The sequence below is a fragment of the Chenopodium album genome, chromosome 7 (genome assembly GCF_948465745.1).
Source record: "Chenopodium album chromosome 7, dcCheAlbu1.1, whole genome shotgun sequence".
NCBI lineage: Eukaryota > Viridiplantae > Streptophyta > Magnoliopsida > Caryophyllales > Amaranthaceae > Chenopodium > Chenopodium album.
Window position 1 is genome coordinate 23,513,319 of NC_137840.1, and position 17,416 is coordinate 23,530,734.

General features: G+C 36.8%; 2 protein-coding genes and 1 long non-coding RNA gene across 3 annotated transcripts; all 3 read left to right on the top strand.

The window, feature by feature from the left end:
• Positions 1–10,581: 10,581 nt before the first annotated feature.
• LOC145640090 (uncharacterized) lies at positions 10,582–12,822 on the top strand. The gene has a single exon (XM_081691401.1). It carries the CDS (start codon positions 10,582–10,584, stop codon positions 12,820–12,822), a length of 2,241 nt encoding a protein of 746 aa, XP_081547527.1.
• A 1,868-nt stretch (positions 12,823–14,690) lies between these two features.
• On the top strand, positions 14,691–16,013 carry LOC145640989 (uncharacterized). The gene is made up of 2 exons (XM_081692199.1): positions 14,691–15,038; positions 15,147–16,013. The coding sequence occupies exons 1-2, from the start codon at positions 14,847–14,849 to the stop codon at positions 15,615–15,617; spliced, it is 663 nt and encodes a 220-aa protein (XP_081548325.1). The 5' UTR covers positions 14,691–14,846; the 3' UTR covers positions 15,618–16,013.
• A 312-nt stretch (positions 16,014–16,325) lies between these two features.
• LOC145640990 (uncharacterized) lies at positions 16,326–16,803 on the top strand. Its single transcript, XR_014115074.1, has 3 exons — positions 16,326–16,391; positions 16,469–16,642; positions 16,734–16,803. It is a non-coding gene; the product is annotated as an uncharacterized LOC145640990 (long non-coding RNA).
• The last annotated feature ends 613 nt before the right edge of the window (positions 16,804–17,416 follow it).

Here is a 17,416-nt window from a genome sequence, read left to right on the forward strand (position 1 = left end):
AGCCCCGACTCTGCAAAATGGCAAGAGGCCATGAAATCCGAAATGGACTCTATGTTTGAAAATCAAGTATGGGACTTGGTTGATTTACCCGTAGGTTACACACCTATCGGATGTAAATGGATTTTCAAGATGAAAACCGACAAAGATGGAAATGTATTCATTTACAAAGCAAGGCTGGTAGCAAAAGGTTACAGGTAAATTCACGGCGTTGATTATGATGAAACCTTTTCTCCAGTAGCTATGCTTAAGTCCGTTCGAATTCTTCTAGCGATTGCTGCATATTATAATTATGAAATATGGAAGATGGACGTCAAAACCGCCTTCCTCAATGGAATTTTGGAAGAAACTGTGTACATGACACAGCCTGAAGGTTTTGTCGACCAGAACAATCCTAAGAAGATATGCAAGCTTAAGAATTCCATTTATGGATTAAAGCAAGCAAGAAGAAGTTGGAATCTGCGATTTGATGAAGCCATCAGTAAGTTTGGTTTTATCAAGAATCCAAATGAGTCTTGTGTTTACAAGAAGGTCAGTGGGAGTGACACCGCCTTCCTAGTCTTATATGTTGATGACATTTTGCTTATTGGAAATAGCATTCCGTTAATAGAGTCTGTAAAGGCTTGGCTCGGGAAATGTTTTTCAAAGAAAGACTTGGGATAGGCTTAGTACATACTAGGCATCAAGATCTATAGGGATAGATCAAAAGAGGATGATAGGAATGAGTCAAAGTACTTACATCGATAAGGTACTAGCTCGATTCCAAATGGAAGGAGCCAAGAGAGGGCACCTACCCATGTCATATGGCATAACCTTAAGCAAGAAGCAGTGTCCAAAGACACTTGATGAGCGAGAAAGGATGAGTCGTATTCCATATGATTTGCTTATTGGATCGATCATGTATGTCATGATATGTACTAGGCCGGATGTATCGTATGCCTTGAGTGCTACGAGCCGATACCAATCAGACCCAGGAGAGGCGCATTGGATTGCGACCAAGAATATTCTGAAGTACCTGAAAAGGAACAAGGATAAATTCTTGGTCTATGGGGGTAAAGATGAATTGGTTGTTGAGGGATATACCAATGCAAGCTTCTAGACAGATAGAGACGACTCCAAGTCATAATCCGGATACATATTCTGTCTCAATGGAGGAGCTTTTAGTTGGAAGAGTGCAAAGCAAAGCACAACCGCTGATTCTACAACTGAAGCCGAGTACTTGGCAGCGTCTGAGGCAGCCAAGGAGGCAGTTTGGATTCGCAGTTCATTGATGAACTTGGTGTTGTACCCTCCATCAAGGGTCCAATAGACCTCCATTATGACAACAATGGAGCTTTTGCTCAGGATAGAGAGCCACGAGAACATCAGAAGGTCAAACATGTCAAGAGGCGATTTCACATGATTCGAGAATGGAAGACAGAGGGTGAATCAGAATTTGCAAAGTGGGAACGGATGACAATGTAGCCGATCCACTTACTAAACCCTTGTCTCAAGTGAAGCACAACAAACACATTGAGGAAATGGGAACCAAGCATGTCTCTAACTGGCTTTGATTTCCATATTATAGTGTTTTAATTAAATTTTGGACAATGTTAATGTAAAGCACTATGATGAACCATTCAGTTTTTGGAGTAATTAAAATTTTTCATGCAATTTAATTCACTCCGTCTCTATTTAATTGTGGTTTAGAATTAAATAATGAGTCCATTCGATTTTAATAAATATTCAAAATAGGGTATCAAGTCAATGGCTTGGATAAAGAAACACCTATTAAGTGAACATTGAATATTTTAATTGAAAATTATCCCTAATCAAGGTCATATTTTTTTGTGGACGATTAATGACCATTAGAGATTAGTGTGTAGTATGATTTATAGCACCGTTTCTTGTGCTATGAGGATATAAATCATTTGCACAGGTATTGGTTTAGAACCATACTGGATCGACCTATGAGAATACTTTAAGAGATTTAAAAATCGTCATAGTATTTTTCTCATTATTACTATCAGAACTCTTTTCCTTGACCATGAGTAGTGGGAGGTCTCTTGTTTGAGTACTAGTCCGCTTTGGTATCCGCCAAACATCTGCCGTAACTAGGGATTTTAACGACAAATATCGGGCGGCTAGGTCCTCTTAGTAAGAGAAGCTACATTACAAGACTGAAAATGTCCCCCTACAAACAATAGGGAACATGTCTTGTTGTTTACAAGGCCTCTCGAAGAGTGAGACTGTGAAAATGCATGGCCGTGCTCAGATGGATTTTAGAAATCATCTGCTTATTGACAATCAAACTCGGATTTCGAGAAACACTTCTGGACGTAACAAAGATGACGAGTAATCTTACTCTGTAGTTCATGAAGAGACAAAGGAAAAGGGCTATACACTAAATGAACACTTGTCCGGAATGACAAGTGGGAGATTGAAAGGAATGGTGTCCTTCGAACAAGTGTATTATTCTGATAGCGGGTTCAGAATTATTAGAAAGCTAATATATTCAGTAAGGTCAAGTGATCGGAATGCCTGGGTGGAGGCCGCTTCCGATCAGTTATATTAATATAATTAATATTATAGCTTAATCTTGACTGAACCCTTCGGGTCACACCCAAGCAAAATATACGAACCGACTCGATGAATTAATTCCGAAGAAATTAATTCGTCGCCCGAGTGTTAAATATTTAGACGTCGGCAATTCGAGCTTGGAGCGTCGAAACCGATCGTTGGAAGTCGAGTAAAAAATAATAAAAAGACAAGACGCGCAAAATAATAATAAATCGACCATATTCCCAAAATACCCCTAGCATCGGAATGCTCCGAGCATCCGAATGCTAGGGGCAAAAATGTCCAAGCATAGGTGGCTAGCAAGCGCACCGTGCTAGCAGCCACGCACAGCAGCAGCTAAAAGCTGCGTGCACGTGGTGTGTGCAGCAGCTAGCTGCCGCAAGCTAGGCGTGCTAGCAGCGCACGCACTAGCAGCCACGCACATCAGCAAGCTCGCACCAAGTGCATGGCTTGCACGCACAACAGCAACCCGCATCTTGGTCCGGGGCTGGGCTCGTGGCTGGGCCATAGGGCCGTTCACTATGGGGAAGCTTGAGGAATATGGGAGCAAGTGGGTAAGGACATGTGTCACAAGGAGAGTATTGAGTGGGGAATAAGTATGGTCCCCTACTCTCCATGTGGTCCTCACTAACCCATTTCACATGGTAATGCCACTTGTAGATTTATTATTAGTTTGCAAATTTAATTTAATTTAGCTTTAAATTAATTTGTGGAATTTCATGATCCCACATTGATGGGATAGAAATTCCCACTCATACTTTCCTCTATAAATACCAACCTTGGGATTTGGAGTAAAGTGTTTGAGTGGGAGTTAGAAAGAGCATTCCATATTTTGGGAAAAACTCTTAAACTCCATTAACACTTGGGTTTTGGTCGGACCTTGCTAACTCTAAGGTAGCAGACCTAAAAAGTCGTGTTCGTCCTTTGTGGGTGGATACCGTTTGAGGCACGACGTTTGCGGTGCTCAAGGCTTTCAAGTAAGAGCCCGTTTTGAGAGGGCGAAGCTCGCTTCAAGGGTATGATTCGTTCTTCCTTTTCTTTTGTTTATTTATTTATGCTTTATGGTTTTATTAATTACGAGCGGTTACTTGGGTCAGGGTTGTTTCTGCGGTGAGTCGGACTCACCAAACCCCAACACCATCCCATGATGGGTGTGAGTACTTCTTGGCCAAGCGCAGGTACTAAGCGCATTAGATCTGGCTTACCTGAGGGTTTGGATCCAGATGATATTCTAGAGGCCTACCTTCAGATCTACTACCCCCAGTAGTCCCTTCCCCCATACTAAATGGGCAGTGTAATCTCTATTACCCTAATCTTCTTAGTTTGCTTTAATTTTTGGTTAATTATGTTATTGATTAATGTTTGGCTTGAGTCCCTTGGAATCTGTTTATGGTTTGTTGGTTTTTGGATTGGTTGTTTTGTTGTGTTGGTTGTTTGGGTATGAATTGAGGAGTCCCCTTTTGTGTTTGGATTGGTTGTTTGGTTGTGTTGATTAGTTGTGTTGATTGATTTTTGGATTGGTTGTTTGGTTGTGTTGATTACTTGTGTTGGTTGATTTTCGGATTGGTTGTGTTATATTTGAGTATGAATTGAGGAGCCCCTTTTGTGTGATGCATTGAGTCCCCCCTCCCACCTTGCATCAACTTGAATGATATCCAAATGATGAAGGGACTCATCCGATAGCTATTTTGAGTTTCATGGATGCTCTGGTTACCTCTGTTTGAGGTTTCTATTGAGGTACCATAACTTATTGATGCCTTGAAAGATAAATTAAACCCTTTCTAATGGATGCTAAGTACTAAACATGTTTTGTTTTCATTAATATCAAAAGGTTGTAATTTTTACAAAACCAATCTTAAACTGCATACATGGCTGCCTAAGAATTTGTCTACTTAATATGTACCAAAATACACCTGACCAATACCAACAAAGATAAAAAAAACTGTTTATATTGTACTGGTTAAGTGTGGCAGTCTATGCCTTTGCTGTTAAAAAATTGCTTCCTTTGTTTATAATCTTCAATCTGCATCAACTTCCATATGACCTTCATCTTCACCATTAATTGGGATTGTGATTGAGTCAAGATAAGTAACAACTTCTGCGATTAGTTCCTTGTCTACCTCTAGCAAATCTGGTAGTATACCTTGCCTGTCTGGAATCCTTTTCTTCATGTGTGGTGGTGTGTAGTTGTTTCCCCCTCTTCTTCTTAATACTTCTTCCATGCATGATTGAAGTGTAATTCAACTGTACTAATGGTTCAACTCTGGATAAAAATCTTTGAATGCTATTTCCACTTCTTTGATTAGTTCATCTAAATTTTGAGGGAATGATTGATATTAAAGTGATTGAATGACATTGAAGAGTCCTAAGTCTAGAACATTCACGGTTGGTGATTGAGCTGGTTGAAAAACAAACTGTATGTTGAATCCATATGCTTGTGTTGCTGCTTGAAATTCAGAATCTTGTGGTATTTGATACGGCCTTGCATTATCCCACTAAATAGTTATATCCTTGGGCAGCTGTGGGGGGGCACTGTTCATGTATAGTGGGCAACACATGGTTCAATAGCATGTCCCTAATTGTTTCTTTGTTTATACTCTGGACTGCCTTAGCCTTTATGGTTCCCTTGTCTCTATTTTTACTCTTTTTCTTTGTTGCCTCATACTTCACAAAAGAGAATAGACCATACTTCCCATCATGTAAGAGTTGTTTGTTTTCATCATACAATGGTTTGTCTATCATGCCCATAAACATGGCTTTTACCTTAAACCTTCTGGACTTTTGTGCTCTGTATGGATCATCTTCTGTTGGAAGAAGATAGAAAGTCCTTGTTTCTAGGTTTATGAAAAACCACTTCTCATCAATGTGTATCACTTGTTGCATGTCAACAAATGAAGGGTCCCCTTCAGCAGGAATTGGGGTAATGTGACTAAGAACCCATTTAGTCTTGCTTTTTTATGGTTGTCAGTTAGTGCTGGCTTGTTTGTGCTTGTGTGTGACTAAGATCTCTACCATAAGTCCCTTCCTCTTTTTTTCAGGCTGTCTGAAGGTGATGAAGTGGTGGCTGGAATATTTTGGATGGTCTTCAACGGAGCCTAAAAGAACTGAACATGGATGCTGCTTTTGATTAACTTAGCACTGTGAATTTAGGCTAATATAAAACTAATTGTAGGCTTTTGTAATTTGTAGGGATTTTGTTATGTAAAACCTTAATTATCAACCCTATGCCCCTCCCAACCCCTCCCTAATCTCTAATTTGGTTGAAAAACAAACAGTAAAGTCTTTTGGAAACTCCTCTATTTATAAGGGGGATTTAGTTTGAATGTTATGAAAAGTACAAATTTGGGGGTATTTGCCAATATTTTTTTCAATTTGGCTTGAAATTTTGGGAGGAAAATTCTTGTGGAAGGAAAAAAAAAAGGAACTCTCTCCTAAATTTGGCTGAAAAATAAGGAGGGGAATCCCACCCAAGTCAAATTGGGAGACCCATGTGAAAAGTTAGATTTTTTTGTGTGGGAAATGTCCACCTAACCAAATTTTCCCACTACTTATACTTTATTAAAAAAATGGGACCACATGGTTTCCCTCCTATTTTACCCCCTTAATTACTTAATCTACAAATGATTAAAGTCCCTTAAAAGTTTTGCCTTGGTTTGCTTAAAGTTGTCCTTTGTTGCGACTAAATTGAACCGGAGGTTGTAAAAGAAATAAGCTATTTCATTTCAATAATTTTTGTAATCCGTGCATCGCACGGGTCTAATCTAGTTTTTATTTTTTAATTATTAGAATGAGAAATTATGCTGATTACAAATTTCGGATGATCTTAAAATGGCTTATTTGTTTTTGATGATCTTAAAGTAACAAATTTATTCCCGGTTAAAAAAAATGTATTGGGTGATATTCCGTCCGCGTTAGAAAAAAACATTATAGGTAATTTTAATTAATATTTTGTCAGTCGATAACGAATCATATAACTAATCTATAAATATAATTAAAGTAACAACCGCTGACATAATTCCCTATTTAAATTGTACAGATGTCAAATTGCGGTAAAAAAATTTCTTGCCTAAATCAATTGCTGACAACGTATTCTAATTTTTATTTTTACTTCTTACTTTTTTTTACTTGAAACCTTCTTATTTTTTTACCTTAAATTATTAAAATATATACAGAGTATATTTTTTTGAAGACAATTTTTATATTACGAAGTGTGTTATTTTCTATATAATTTTTTTACATTATTGGATATATATATAACTATCTGGCTTCCAAATATAATTACTCTCGATTTAAGAGTACTCTGTATTGCATAATATGGTTAAATTTTTACTATCTTCAAAATTATTTAGATCTAAATACCATTGCAATTAATGGTTTGAAATTTTTTATGTCGTGCATCGCACGGGGCTTATTTAGTTTATAACTATAGATCACCGTGCATGGCACGGGATCTAACCTAGTATATAAAGCTAAACTTTTAGCCAGGTTACGAGGCAGCGACACTTGGCGTACCAACTTTTCACCTAGTGTCACACCACGTTGATTAAATAGACTTCATCAGATCACTAGTAGAAAAAGGCTCATTTGCGTCGCCATATTTGCGTCACTCATTCTAAAGAACGAAGCAAATGTGTATTTTTACCATACTTTAAAGTTATTTGCGTCGCTTGTTATTAAAAAAGCGACGCAAAAAACAAATGAATGTTAGCTTTCTATCATTTGCGTCGCTCTTATTTATTAAAGCGACGCAAATAAGTTTATTATTTGCGTCACTCATTTACTGACAAGCGACGCAAATAAGGCAGTGAATAATTTGCGTCACTCTTTTAATAAATAAGCGACGCAAATAACAAATTTTCAGCATTTCAGATTTTGTTATTTGCGTCGCTTATTTATTAAAAAGTAACGCAAATAACTCTGATTTAGGTTTTCTGCGCTTTTTTGACCTTAGCTTTTCACTTTCACTAATTCACTAAACATAGTTGCTTAATTTCGACCCTTCAATCCAACAAATTCGCCCAAAAAACACCCACAAATTCGCCCAAAAAACTGCAATTCCCCAGCAAATTCAACATCCAAAATCGCAATCAAGTTCAACACCCATAATCGGCAGTAAATCCGAGCAATTTCGAGCAAAATTTTAGACCAAAAACCCTAATTAATTCGAACCCTTAAACCCCAGAAAAATTGATTATTTTCGACCAAAAATCCCCCATTTCGAGCAAAAAATGTACTCAATTCCATACGAATTCGAACCCTAGAAACCCCAAAAAATTCAATTAAAAATCCTGCTGAAAAAATTCGAGCAATATCTGAGCTTTTCGAGTGGAAAAATCGCTTAATTTCGCCCCCAAAAACGCGAGGAAGTTCAAGCAAATTACAACAATGTTGAATTTTTGAATTTTCGAGTGGAAAAATCGCTTCATTTCGCCCCCAAAAATCGATTTCGGCTCGACATTGTTGAATTTTAGAAATCAATTTCACCTATGGTAAGATTGCTTCTATTTATGTTCACATGGTAGATAGAATGTAGCATTTAACTTGAACAATGACTTAGTTTAATTTCAGGTTTAGTGTTAGTTCACTAATTAGAATTTATATGGCAAATTTAATTTAATTTTTATAATTTTCAGTCATTGAATTTTCATTTGAGCATATTGCATACTTGTGAATTTCAGTCATTGAATTTTTGAAGTCAATTTTCATCTGAGCATATTGCATAGTCATTGACTTTATATGGCTATTTTGCAATATTTTACTGGTTGCTTGTTTGCATCTTTGAACAGTCTGTAGAATAGCATAGTCATTTGAGCATATTGCATAGTCCCTGAAAACGGATATGTACCATACCGGCATACCCAAGCCTAAATAGCATAGTCAATAACGCATGAATAAATTGTTAACTTTGCAATTTAAGCCAGAAGTAACTTTTATAAACTAAAAAACCGAGAAGGCGTTGCATGATAAGCCAGGCCTCTAGCTTATGTCCTAATAGAGAAGTGATATTGTAATTGGAATGCTAGGCTTAATCATCTGGGATCTTTTCAATATTATGTACGGTATAATTATGGAGCAAATATTGAACTTTTTCTCTTTGGGTCTTTAACCTTTAGAAGTAGGCGGATACTTGTGAAGGTATCACAGCCTCACAGGTTATGTACTCAGCCTTAGTTTTTCTCTGGCGTGTAGGAAATTGTCTTTTACTTTCTCTATGTAGTTTAGTTAAGTAAGGAGCTTATTATTACTTCATGTTATTGGCGTAGGAGTGCAGTCAACTTGACATAGTTGTTCACCTGCAAATCCTGCTTTTATGCGATCTGTTCTTCCACCCAGTGAAATACTATTGCACTGTTTTTGGGGCTTTTTTTTTTTTTTGAAATACCATGGTTTCTTTGAAGTTTCAAACTTCAAACTAAAGTAATTTAATAGATTGTGTTCTTTTACTATGGATAATTGTTAGTGCTCCATTTGTTCTGCAAATTTGTTTGCATTTAGTCTGTAGATTTTTACAGTTGCTGTTTTGCAATATACTACTGGTTGACATCTATGATTCTTTGAATGTCTTATTAAAATTATTTTTTATCATTTAATTTTTTTGTAGGCATCATCATAATGGGCGATGGGAAGCACGAATTGGGTGCGTTTATGAGAACAAGTACCTCTACTTAGGCACTTTCAGTAATGTCCTGAACTCTATTTCTCTCGTGCTCGCTCTTGTTCTATGAGATTTAGGATCACGAGCACACACGCAAATACGTGGTCAGACAAAGTGATTATCATAATCACAGGGACAAAGATACTTAATATTTGGACTGTCCCTTTTGGTTTGGTCACTTTCTGTGATCATCATATATAGTATATGTTGTATGTATTCCTGTTCACTATAAACAATAAGATATAAAGGAAAGGGGGTGAGTACGGTACCAGTAGATCTGCCATTAATTAAAAAATTGCTCCTACGGACTCACATGGCGTCACGTGAGTCAAATATTGTGAATACCTCTTAGGAATGGGTTGCTTGATCTGATTTTATGAAGAAAATTATTAGTATGATTAATTAATTAGGTAAGGTTTTGGTGAAAATTATGATCCACTAAGATTCCTGCTCTTTGCTTGAACCCCGTCACACCTGACTATTACATATGCAGTTATGCACCCCCACCTTTACTTATAAAGATATGTAATAAAGTCAAATTTGATCAGAAAAGAAAACAAAAAGAGGATTAAAGAATAGAATCAATGCCGAATAACAACTTTTATGTCACATGGCAGATTAAGTTGAATCAACTATGTTGGTTTAATATATGTAATTTTTTATGGCAGATTCTTAATTATGCGGAAGTGAATTCCACAAGTTGCTCGAGGTTCTGGTTGTGGACAAACGATTAAGGCGGTAGTACGCATCCGAGATTGTCTTCACTTGTGGTATATATATCTGAACCATTCTTTGCAATATTAACTTATTTGTTCTGGTTGGTATAATGATTGTGAATTGTATGAGATTTTTAATTGTGATATAATTGATTGGAATTGCAATAATACTTGCATCATTGACTTAGATACCCGTTCAGGGCTTACTCATTAGGAGTAAGTCTTGAATAGTCCCCGGTTTGGGACTGTTCTTGAATGTTCTATCTCATTTAGGTGATAACTACTTGAATTGTTTTGGATCTAAGAAGATCATGGCTCACTATTTCCCGATTGTTCTCTGGGTACATATGTTGATAGCCGATTATCTACATTGTGTGCTTGGAGAACTATAGGGAAATGCTGCCGGATTTTCTTTAGAACCAAACTTTACAAGTAGTTATTAGTGAGATAGGACATTCAAGAATGGGTTAGGTTGGAATGATAAGGACCTTATTGGATCATCCGGAGTTGCATTTACATGATATAAACTTTGAATGAAAATGTTTGATGCCTTATATTCTTGTTTATGGTTAAGGAGCTATATATGTTACAAAATATACACATTATCTTAAAATTAATTTTGTTATTCAGTGGTTGAAAATGGATCGAAGTTGGATGTATGGTAAACGAAATTGTACAAGTTTTTTACGAGGAATTGAAGAGTTTAGCACTGTTGCCTTAAAACACCAAACAGAGAATAAGTCAAAGAATATTCTTTGTCCTTGTTGTGACTGTAATAATTCGAGGGGATATCGTGATATAGTTGATATTAAAGATCATCTAATTCGTCGTGGGTTTAAAGAAAACTACACGAGGTGGACATGGCATGGTGAGAGCATATATATTGAGGCAAGTTCTAGTTATTGTCCAAGGGAAGATGAGAATCATTGTGATGATGATAATGACCCCCAAGGTGAGGATATCGATACAGCTGATGATATTGGTGTTGAAAGTGAGAGTGAAGTGGAGAAGGACAGGATAGATGAAATGATACAAGATGTTGAAGACCATTTCACAGAGTGTCCCCAGACATATGATAGTATTTTGAGAGCTGCTGAAACCCCGTTATATCCTGGTTGTACAAAGTTCACTAAACTTGGTGCTATTATGAAGTTATTCAACTTAAAGGCGAGCAATTGTTGGACTGACAAGGGTTTTACGCAGTTGTTAGAAGCCTTAGTAGAAATGTTTCCCGACGGGAATGAACTTCCAAACTCCACCTATGAGGCCAAGAAACTTATGTGCCCCTTGGGTATGGAGTATGAGAAGATACATGCTTGTCCCAATGACTGTGTGTTGTATCGAAATGAGTATACTGATTTGCATGAGTGTCCAAGGTGTGGAGTTTCTCGTTACAAGATGAATGATACTGGTGAGATGTGTAAGAAAGGGTCTCCGGCTAAGGTATTATGGTATCTTCCAATTATACCGAGATTTAGGAGACTCTTCTCGGATGAAAAAACTGCAAAATTATTGAGGTGGCATGCTGATGGGAGGAAGAAAGATGGGTTAATGAGGCATCCTGCTGATTCCCCGCAATGGAGGAACATTGATCGAAAGTTCAAGGACTTTGGTGAAGAAGATCGAAATCTTAGGCTTGGTCTTAGTACAGATGGAATGAACCCATTTGGGACACTAAGTACCCAATATAGCACCTGGCCGGTTCTTCTAACTATCTACAATTTGCCTCCTTGGTTATGCATGAAGTCTAGATACATTATGTTGTCCCTTCTAATATCTGGGCCTAAACAACCTGGAAATGACATTGATGTGTATCTAGCGCCTCTCATTGAAGATTTGAAATTGTTGTGGAATGAAGGTGTCCAAATGTTTGATGCATATAGTAAAACCAATTTCACTTTACGTGCCATGATTTTTTGTACGATAAATGACTTCCCAGCTTATGGGAATTTGTCGGGGTACACTGTGAAGGGAAGAACTCCTTGCCCCATTTGTGAAGATGATTTGGAGGCATTGCGCCTAGACAATTGTGGCAAGCATGTATACATGGATAATCGAAGACATCTTCCAGAAGACCACCCTTTTCGATTCAATAAGGGGTCTTTTAATGGAAAAGTGGAGTTGAGAGAAGCTCGTGGCCCTTTACGTGCAAGTGAGGTTTATCAGCGGGTCAAAGACATTGAGAATGAGTTTGGTAAGCCTTACAAAAGCAAATCAACTGGGGGTTACAAGAAGAAGTCTAAGCTATGGTCTCTTCCATATTGGAGACATTTGGAAGTTAGACATTGTCTAGATGTAATGCATATTGAGAAAAATATATGTGATGCCATTGTGGGAACTTTATTAAACATGCCAGGAAAGACAAAGGATGGAGTTAAAGTAAGAAAAGACATGGCTGCTATGGGTCGTTCAGAGTTGGCACCCGAATCTCGAGGAAAACGCTGGTATCTTCCCCCAGCTTGCTTTACCTTGTCTAAAAAGGAAAAAACTAGCTTCTGTGAGTCATTGCATGGTTTAAAGGTCCCGGCTGGATTTTCTTCTAATTTTCGTAGACTTGTGTCAATGTCTGACTTGAAATTGGGTGGCATGAAATCTCATGATTGTCATGTCTTGATGCAACAATTATTACCAGTTGCCATTCGAGGAATTTTGCCACCTCAAGTGAGGTATACAATTACAAGATTATGTGTCTTTTTTAACACTATCTGTAGCAAGGTCATAAATCCAAGTATTTTAGATGACTTGCAAGCAGATATACTTGAGACAATGTGTCGATTTGAAATGTATTTTCCCCCATCTTTTTTTGACGTGATGCCTCATTTGGTTATTCATCTTGTACGTGAAATTAAACTTTGTGGACCAGTGTGTATGAGATACATGTATCCTTTTGAATGAGAAATGGGTGACTTAAAGTGAAAAGTCATGAATCCGGCCAAACCTGAAGCTAGTATTGTACAAGGAACAGTTGCTGAGGAAGTGGCAGCATGGGTTGCTCAATATCTTGCACGTTCACAGAAAATTGGGTGGCCAAAGTCTCGACACGATGGGAGGCTTGGAGGTCAAGGTACTATTGGCAGGAAAAGGATATCCATGGGCTTTGAAATGAAAAATAAGGCCGAGCTTTTTGTGTTGCAAAATCTTAGTGAGGTTCATCCTTACTTGGACGAGCACATGCTTTTTCTTAAAAATAAATATCCTTCCAAAAGTGATCTTCAGCTGATAAAGGAGCACAATTGTTCATTCGTTACATGGTTCAAGGAACGAGTGATGTCCCAACTATCCACCACACCTAACGATGTATCTGACACATTGAAATGGTTGGCATATGGTGCTAAATGTCAAGTCATGTCATATGAGGGATACGACATCAATGGGTATTCTTTTTACACTAGCCGACAAGATGACAAGTCAACAATGCAAAACAGTGGTGTTAAAGTAGTAGGTTTGTCATCTGAGTATGTTAGTGCACATGATAAAACACTTGTGGATAAGAAGAAATTTTATTATGGAATCATTGAAGAAATAATAGAGCTGGATTATGTTGATTTCAAGATTCCTCTATTTCGATGTAAGTGGGCTGATAGTAGCCGTGGTGTAAAAACAGATGAACAAGGGAACTTGACCCTTGTAAATCTTGGTCGACGAGGGCATCTAGCTGATCCATTTATATTAGCTTCACAAGCAAAACAAGTTTTTTACATGGCTGACCCAGCTGATTGTAAGTGGTTAGTTGTTTTAGAAGGTAAAAGAAGGATACTTGGCATTGAAAATGTGGTGGACGAGGAAGAATATGATGAGCAATTTAATGAGTCACCACCTTCCGTTTGGAGCATCCCTCCAATAGTCGATGATTTTGACACAACGTTGAAACGAAAAGATCATAATGAAGGATTTTATATCGCAAAAGAGAAGAATGAAGGAGGTATGAATTCTATGATTTTTTTGTCCAATATGTGTTAGTAATTGCATAAATTGCTTATTATTGTTATGTGTTCAAGTTTATAATTTAAAAATGATATAAATCGATGTCTTAATTTATTTATGTCTTTTTTTTCAGGTAAGTAATAATGGAGGATGAGGATTTGCATAATCGTTCCATGTCTTTGCAAAGTGAGGAAGATGAGCCACACAATCAATCACAATCAGAGCTACAAACAACCGACTCTCAGAAGAAGAAAAAAAAGCCAAGAGGTCCTTCAAAGGGCCTAAAATCCATGTCTGGGGTTCCTAAGTGCTTGAATGGGATGAATTGTGTCGACCCATTGGAAAGTGGGCAAAAGCATACAAAATTCATGTTGGTGAAATAAGTCGTGCAAAGGTGTCTATATTGTATAAAAATTGGAATCAAGTTCCACAAGGAATAAAAGACACTTTGTGGGAAGATGTTAAGGTAATATTCACTATTATATGTTAAATGTTATACTATTATATGATCATTTTGACATTATTTGAATATGATGAAAACAATTTATTTGAATATGATGAAATTATTTACTAACTTTTTTTATTTTTTTAATTTTTTGCGTAGAGAGAGTTTCAAATCGAAGAAGATGAAGACAAGAAAAAAAAGGTCCTACGCACTTGTGATAAAACTTGGAGAGATTTCAAAACAAAATTGGTCAGTGGTTGGATCACATGTACCAGGAATATGCCGAAGGAGAAAAGAATGCCGTATGTACTCTATGATTTCATATCTGAGGATATGTGGAAAACATTTGTGGAGGAGCATACGATAGATGATTTTAAGGTTTGTGTGTATTAATATCAATGATCATGCGGGTTATTAATACTTTGTTAACGGATTCTTATGTACTAATCTTCATTTATGCTCGTGAAAATAGGAAATCAGTGAGAAGGCAAGACAAAGCCAGTCTTTCAACGAATACCCTCACCATTTAGGAGCCAAATCATATGGTGAAATGAATATTGTATGGCGTAGAAAAGGGTATATTCCCACGACATCTTCAGCATCCAGTACTTCATCTTGTTCTTCGGTTGTGTCTAGTTTGCCGGATAGGACATATGCTTGGCTTCTAGCAAGATCAATAGAAGATGATAAGGGAAATCCTTATTTGCCGGATGAGAAAACAAGAGAGGTGAAAGAATCCATTGTAAGTATATAATAAGTATATGTAATAAGTCTTTATTTCAAGTTTGAATATATTTTGTTAAGTTTATGTATTGCAACCAAAGTTTTCTAACTTGAAGTCATTGTGTAGGATAATTGGAGAAAGCAACAAGCTGAAGGAAACTTTGTTCCTAATAGGCATGATGATATCTTATCTCGTGCCCTTGGGAAAAAAGATCGTAATGGTCGGGCAATAGCATTTGGCAGTGGAATTGGCATTAAAGCTGTATGGGGATCCGGAGAGAGGCGTAGTGGCCGACGGGGTAGGGAATTCGGAGATGATGAGCTGGAAGAATTAGAGGCAAGAGTAGCCCGGAGGGTACGAGAGGAGACTATGCAGGAGATGGATTCTAAAATGGATTCCATGGTTCAAGAGAAGTTTATGTTATTTGCTAAACAGATTGGTATTCAAATTCCAACTGAAATGATAGAAATGAATAACATAGGCCGGACGACTCAGCAAAATCCTAGTAGTTGCCAATCAGTGGGTGATGATCCATTTGCAAACATACAGGTATCCAACACTTTGTTATTTTATATTTTGTATCTTTTTTTTTTTTAATGATTTATGACTGAGACATACTTTTAACTTTGTAACTCAGTTTTCTATATTTTTTAATTATGATTTTTTTCTATCTTTATAAGGAACCGGTTCCTTGTCGGCTATCATTGTTGAAAAATGACTCTGAGAAAGTCATTGTAGCTGAAGGTACATATCATCCGGAGTTAATCCTTGATCATCATAGTAACCTCCTTCCGGATCACGTGAGGGTGAGTGTTGATGATTTTTTTGACGAGTTCAAAGAATTCTCGGTTCCAGTTCCTTCTTCAGTCATCAAGAAACTTAAGCATGCTCATGGTACATTTACCCAATGGCCGAAATACTTGGTTTCACTCATGCATGACAAGGTAAATTATTTTTGTAACAATTTACATATAGTTTGCCATACAAAATATAGCAAATTGTTGAATAGATTTGCTTTACTATTGATTAGGAATTCATATCAAATAAGAACAATGGTAACAACAAAGCGGCCAAAGAAAACATGCAAGACAAAATGAAAGTAGTTGAAAGTGGTCGCGAAACAAAAGAGTCCAACACCAATCCAAAAAAAGCTTTTCTTATGGATTATGCTTTGGAAAACTTGTCTTTGAAGTGTGGGTCTTTGAATAGTTTGTTATCTTCATTACCCGAAGGTGAAACTATTAAGGTTAAGGCTGATGCTTGGACCTTTAGTTATGAAGACAGTAAGGACATCATTATCAAACGTGAAGATGTCAATCAACTTCTCACAGGAGCTTGGCTGAATATTTCAGTTTTGCAAGTTTTTATGATGTAAGATATTCAAATTTCACTCTTCCCATATACTTATTTATTACCATTTATAATGTTATTACATGATATATATGTAGGGCCTTGAGTGACTTACTCGATACGGAGGAAGTGGCTTCCATTGGATTCATGTGTCCGGAAATGATTTCAGAAACCTATTTGCATAGTGATGCTGATCGTATCCTACTATACATGACACATGTGATGGAAAAACAAAAATCTAAGCAGTTCATCTTATGCCCATACCATGAAAAGTATAAACTTTGAACTTGTATTTATTTGAACTTTGCAAATTGTTGATATTATTTTACTCTTTTACAAATGTGTGTCTAATTTATTATGTAGGAATCATTGGGTTCTTTTGGTCTTATGCATGGCTAAGCGTGAAGTCATCATCTTTGATTCTTTGAGGCAGAAACGAAATTTAGCAATTAAGTTTGCAATGACAAAGTAAGTCTAGTTTGTTATTAATGTCATGATTTTATGTGTGTAAGGGTAATATATATATGTTTTTTGTTTCAAATGTGTAGTGCTTTTCGAAGTTTTAAGGCATTAAGTGGACAATCTAGGGGAAGTAAATTGACATGGCATTTGGGACAGGTTACCTTAATTTCTGACCCTAAATTTTAGTTTCTTAATAATTGAAGTATAGCAATTTAATTCAACTTATAAATATATTACATGTAGTGTCCTCAACAATTGGGTGGACGTGAGTGTGGCTACTATGTCATGCGTTATATGTACGAAATACTTGAACATCACCATAGCAGTGAAGATCTTATTCAGGTATGAGTTGTCAAATATTTCATTTTTGTTTGATAAATACAATTTGATGTTAGCTACAATCTTGAATTAAAACTTTCCTCTTGTATATTTGTTGTGTTGATAGGATTTTTCAAGAACTACACCGTACACCGAGGAGGAGATAAATGAGATCCGAGATATTTGGGCAGAGTATTTTATATGTAATGTTGAACTTTAGATTTATCAGATCACTTAGCGCATGTTTGACTCTTGTTTTGGATTAT